Source organism: Citrus clementina, unplaced genomic scaffold, assembly GCF_000493195.1.
Source record: "Citrus clementina cultivar Clemenules unplaced genomic scaffold, Citrus_clementina_v1.0 scaffold_5, whole genome shotgun sequence".
NCBI lineage: Eukaryota > Viridiplantae > Streptophyta > Magnoliopsida > Sapindales > Rutaceae > Citrus > Citrus x clementina.
This window is the reverse complement of record NW_006262201.1, coordinates 37514212-37520128: the sequence shown is the minus strand read 5'-3', so window position 1 is coordinate 37520128 and position 5917 is coordinate 37514212. Positions and strand designations below refer to the sequence as shown.

General features: G+C 33.9%; 1 protein-coding gene across 1 annotated transcript; it reads left to right on the top strand.

Moving 5' to 3' along the window:
- Nucleotides 1–4136, top strand: LOC18042802 (probable L-ascorbate peroxidase 6, chloroplastic/mitochondrial). The gene is made up of 12 exons (XM_006434163.2): nt 1–349; nt 442–576; nt 831–951; nt 1024–1124; nt 1209–1296; nt 2239–2306; nt 2389–2475; nt 2640–2714; nt 2817–2894; nt 2975–3079; nt 3582–3647; nt 3792–4136. Exons 1-12 carry the CDS (start codon nt 116–118, stop codon nt 3795–3797), a joined length of 1164 nt encoding a protein of 387 aa, XP_006434226.1. The 5' UTR covers nt 1–115; the 3' UTR covers nt 3798–4136.
- The last annotated feature ends 1781 nt before the right edge of the window (nt 4137–5917 follow it).

Below are 5917 nucleotides of genomic sequence, written 5' to 3'. Positions count from 1 at the left end.
CGATTCCCAAACACAACCAGAACAAAGAAAAGAGGAGTGGCGCGCGCGTGCTTGCCATTGGGCCTCGTAATCCAAAACAAAAGGAGCAAAAAGAGAACGCTTGAAAAAGAACCAAATGGCAACTCGGCCAGCGTCACTGACACAACAACAGATACGACTGCAATCAAAATCACAATCACCGATGGCTTCCTCTTTGAGCACCGCCGCTTCTTCTCGCCTTCTTTGCTCCACCACCGCCGCCGCCGCCGCAGCTGCTAAGCTTTCTTTCTCTTCCGCTTCTTCACTCTCTTTCTCTCTCTCCTCCTCTTCCTCCCTCAAATGCCTCAGATTCTCTCCTCTCATCAGCCAGGTAACTTTTATCGAGTGTGTTTTTTTTATTCTATTTTGTATTTTCTTTTGCCGTAACATGTAGTTTTATCTTCTTTTTTTTTGGGATTGCAGAGGAGATCGTCTGTGAACAGAGGATATAGCACCGTAGCTACGACGAAATGTGCGGCGTCGGATCCTGATCAGTTGAAGAGTGCTAGAGAAGATATTAGGGAGCTTCTCAAGTCTACATTTTGCCATCCTATTTTGGTACATATGCGAATGTGAACCCTCTTTGAATTTCTGAATTGCATTATTGATGTGCTGTCTTTGTTAGTTTGGAGATAGAAGTTTTGGAATTGAATTTTTGTGAAAACTCAATGTTTAGTTCTATAATTAACATTGCGCAAGAATGAAAAATAAAGCGTATACTGACCAAGTCTAGTTAATGAAATGGAACTATTCAGTAGTTTTAAGTGTTTACAGCTTCTTGTGTATGATGATATTAATAACAGTAATAACAGGTTCGTCTAGGATGGCATGATGCTGGTACTTATGACAAGAACATTGAGGAGTGGCCTCGAAGGGGAGGAGCTAATGCAAGTCTTAGATTTGAGGTTGAGCTAAAACACGCAGCCAATGCTGGTAATGATATGAACATTTTTGTGTAATTGAGCTTGTTTTGAAGATTTGGCACCTCACAACCTTGCATTTCAGGGCTTGTGAATGCATTGAAACTGATTCAACCTATCAAGGACAAATATTCCGGTGTCACATATGCTGACTTATTCCAGTTGGCTAGCGCTACTGCTATAGAGGTCTGACTGACTCTTATTTTGGAATTAATATGATTTCAATTAATTTGATCGACTAAAGGTTCTATCAATTTCTCTGAAATTCAGGAAGCCGGGGGTCCTAAGATCCCAATGAAGTATGGAAGAGTGGATGTCTCAGGACCTGAGCAGTGCCCTGAAGAAGGAAGGCTTCCCGGTAAATACACCTTTGATGTTTATAGAATTTGGCTTGGTATATTTTACCATGGCGCCTACATTAAACAAAATAACAGTTACTGTGCAGCTGTTTGTATCATGGATTATTCGTAGAAATTTTGTTGATTGATTGCTTGAGCATATGAACTTGTCGTGTCTGGTGTAGGACAATCTTTTCTATGAGAATCTTGTTGATATCTTGGGGACTGAGGAGTGTAATTTGGTTAATTCAAAGTTTATCTCTGTTGTTCTTTGATGTAGGAGTGAACTTGTCTTGTCTGGTGTAGGAAAATCTTTTCTATGAGAATCTTGTTGACATCTTGGGGACTGAGGAGTGTAATTTGGTTAATTCAAAGTTTATCTCTGTTGTTCTTTGATGTGTGTTTGATAGTATAGAGGCCAAGCAATATTATTCATGGCATGAGGTTTATGTATGTGCTCAGACACATGTTTATACATTTGTGTGGATTGAGTGAGAAATATACTTAAGACACTTTGGTGGTTTGAAAAAGAATAAATAAATAAATAAATAAAAAGTTGTATATTGAAGGTTTATATCTGCTGACATTTTGGCAATTAATTGCTTAATGTGCTTGCAGCTCCATGACCTTGTCTATTCTCTGATGTATAATTTTGTGAGCATGATATCTACAGTTTTATGGATTAGATGAGTATGAGTAGCTGTTTCCCCCCATACTGGCGAATTTTGAAGTGTATGGTTGACTTTGTTTATTCTCCGATGTATAATTTTGTCAGTATAATGTCTACTGTTTTATGGATTAGATGAGTATTGAGTAGCTGTTTCCCCTCATACTGGTGAATTTTGAAGTGTATGGTTGAGTTGTAGTTATTTGTGGTTTTTGTTTTCTTTCCCCTGCTTTTTTTCACACTTCGTCTTAAATGACCACACAACTAAATTTTGAAGTACTCATTTGGCATACAGCTGCTGGGCCTCCATCACCTGCTGAACATTTAAGAAATGTCTTTTATAGAATGGGATTAAATGACAAGGTAAGATAAACTGTAGGAATACTTGGTTTTTCTTTTACCTCAATAGGTTGTGATGTTTATTAAATAGTTCTTTGATCTGCAGGAAATAGTTGCCTTATCTGGTGCACACACAGTGGGAAGGTCTAGACCTGAACGAAGTGGTTGGGGCAAGCCAGAAACAAAGTACACGGTAAAAAGCCTCTTTAGTTGTTTGGGAGGTACCATAGAGAACCTTTCTAGTACTTCCTCTGAATTGTTTACTTCTGGATGACTCTACAATCTGATAATTATCTGCTACAGAGAATATAGCTATAGCAAGCAGCTAATTATTTAAGAAAATATATTGCATGACAGAAAGATGGACCAGGAGCACCTGGTGGGCAGTCCTGGACGGTACAATGGTTGAAATTTGACAACTCCTACTTCAAGGTTTGAAGTCAGAACACTGTCTCTTCATATGCATCTGCTATAGTGAGAAATAGAGGGGATAAGTAAAAGCATATTCCGCTTGCTGACTGATTTATCTAACAGGATATTAAAGAAAGAAGGGACGAAGATTTACTCGTTCTGCCTACTGATGCTGTTCTTTTTGAAGATCCTTCATTCAAGGTAAATATTAACGAGATCTTAGTGTAAGATGGTGAAGTAGAATCATCATTTATAGCTAATAAACTTGGCGTAATTTACAGGTTTATGCTGAGAAATATGCTGAGGATCAGGAAGCATTCTTTAAGGATTATGCTGAAGCCCATGCCAAACTCAGCAACCTTGGGGCAAAATTTGACCCTCCTGAGGTATGTTAAGACTGCTTGTGTTAAGTGCTAATGTCAATGCAGCTTTTCTTTTGACCAGAAACACTCTGTCGTTGTTCCTGAAAATTTTGAAAACATCCGGATTGAAGAAATTTTTTTATTGTATTTAACTTATGAACTCATATTTTTCTCTTGCGAGATAGTTCAATTGGTTCTGTTATTGGCATTTATTTGAATAATTTTCATAATATTTGGAATAGCTCAGATGAGTTTTCTTACAAACAAGCATATTTAGAGTGCCAAATAACTGCACATTTATCAATATTGCGTTTCTGGCTGAAAATGCCAAGTGAAATTTTAGTCTTTCTGTACTCTTCGGGCACGTGCATGACTGCATATTACCGTCTCCAATTATTGGCATCAGCTGACAATCAGGATTTGACTTGTTAACTTTTACGGAATCTGCATCAATAAATCTGTTGTGGAAGATTATGGTAAAAGAGATTAGTAATCTTTTAAACTGATTGTTGAATTTGGTGATCAGGGTATCGTGCTAGATGATGGTGCTGCTCCAGAGAAGTTTGTAGCAGCCAAGTATTCGTCCGGAAAGGTTGTAATTATATATTAACTTATTTTTAAAAATTTCTTTTAGTTAATAGTAGTTGAAAATTCCTTGCATTTTTTATTTCCATAGTAATCGAGCTTGTGTATGTGCAAAATGTTTATCTTTTATACTCTTTATGATTTGATGCAGGACTGAAAAAACAAGTAACTTTGTTTTCTTGTGCCGTATGTTATAATAATACAAGATGAAGGTTTTTTGAAATCCTGTGTGTGCTTCACATCTAAAACTTGGAAGTCTAAGTGAAGGTGAAAGAATAAAATTCAATTAGTGTTGGCTATTTGAATTGCAGAGTGAGCTGTCAGAGGCTATGAAGCAGAAGATACGGGCAGAGTATGAAGCCGTTGGTGGAAGCCCAGATACACCTCTACGGTCAAACTATTTCCTGAATATTATGATTGTGGTTGCTGTTTTGGCACTTTTGACATCTCTCTTTGGAAATTAGCTTGGATTTTGTAGTTTACTATTTTTTTTTAATAGCATCTTTTGTTGAATTTCTTTTTCTTTAGCCAATGACTTCTTCCTCTTTTTTTTTTTTTGCTATTCCGAGGTAATCCCTAACAAAATTATAACATGGAAACATTCAATTTTAGGAATGTAAATTAAGTATATGCTGCCGAAGTCGGGGTTAAATTTTTTACCGGAATGGTCTGGTAGCATCAGCATCATCCTCCTTAAGTCCTTTTATCTTTAGGCTGGAATTTTAATAGCAAAAATTTGATGACTCGGGTGGGAAAAAAATATGATATGAAATTTAAGGTTGCAGGGAATTTAAAGCTTGGGTTCTGCCCGAAACCCCCAATCGCCTCCAAGTAGATTCGTGATCAAACAGGATAAGGCCTGTTTAGTATTTAGATAGTGTGGTCTTAAAGTTAGAATTATGAAATAAAAATTAATAGTATATATATAATTTTTAAATAATAATTTTAATAAAAATAATTTAAATATTACAAATTTATATATCTTACAAATATAGGATAAAATTAATTTAGTTTTCAAATTATAATAATAAGTATTTATAAAATATTTTAAAGTTATAGTTTTTATGTCACAACTTATTGCCCAACCACAATATTAATTTTGATTTAGATGGTTTTATCTTTTTTTAATCTGAAATTTAAATAAATTTAAATTAGTCTGAATTCTAAATAGAGTTAAATATATGAATCTGAATGGCATGTTTTTTTTTTTTGAATCACTAAAAATAAGTATTAAATTATTTTTTAATTTAAAAAATTTTAAAATCAATATTTTTACAACCATACCCTTATAAATTATTAATGTTAAACAAATAATAAGCATCTCAAAGAAAATAAATAGGATAATATATTATCATAAAATAATCATGTTTAATTGAATACAACACTTTAATATTCTAAATTAGTATATGTTAATCAATTTTATTGTTGTTTATGATATTGTACATGAAAAATATTTAAAAAAATTATGAAGATAAATAATACTAATTTGAAGAAAATACAAAGATAAAAAATCATAATAATCTATCATTATATTATCACAAGTCATAAAGATGGGTAATAATATTAATTATTAAATTTTTATTTAGGTAAAAGTGAAAACTAATTAATTAGTTAGAGATATTTTAGAGAATATCTTTTTAGATTAAGCAAAAAAATAAAAATAAAATTAATTAATGACTTAAATAACTGGAAATTTTTGTTAAGTTGAAAACACAAACGGATTTAATAACTTAACTGATTGAAATTAATAAAAATAAATAAATAAAATAATCAATCCCTCGATCTTTGAGTTATGGTGTACTTAGAAAGCATGGGGCCTGTTCGAATCCAGTCAGCTTGGCATGTCTCGGGGCTGGGGCTACCGTAGAGCCGAAGCTGTGGATATGTTATTGAGAACTTTGAACGTGTAACAAAATGATTGCGCTGTATTATACTGAATAAAACACTACGGAAGCCTGCATAGCAAATACACACCTTATTTCTACGCATATCTACAGTAACTTAAATTGAGATGAGTTAGAGAAATCCGAAGAAGTAGATATTGTTCTTCGCTCGACTTTGCAACTTAAATTGCGCTTGGGCTTGGGCTTTGTCTGCAAATTTTTTATTTTTTTTCGTAAATGTGAGATGTCATAACTGACATGTTTTTGTCACCGTTTTATTATTATTATTATTGAGTTCTGCAACAAAAAAAAAAAAAAAAGGCCTCTACTTATAATAGAACCAAGTTTCAGAGGTTAATATAAACCGGCACACGCTAGTTAAGTGGGATGTTAA

What these genes read in the sequence shown, in the direction of transcription:
- LOC18042802 (XM_006434163.2), top strand. Translation starts at nt 116, where the DNA reads ATGGCAACTCGGCCAGCGTCACTGACACAACAACAGATACGACTGCAA. An exon ending in CATTTTGCCATCCTATTTTG is followed by an intron (nt 577 to 830) that starts GTACATATGCGA and finishes CAGTAATAACAG; the next exon opens with GTTCGTCTAGGATGGCATGA. An exon ending in CTAGCGCTACTGCTATAGAG is followed by an intron (nt 1,125 to 1,208) that starts GTCTGACTGACT and finishes TCTGAAATTCAG; the next exon opens with GAAGCCGGGGGTCCTAAGAT.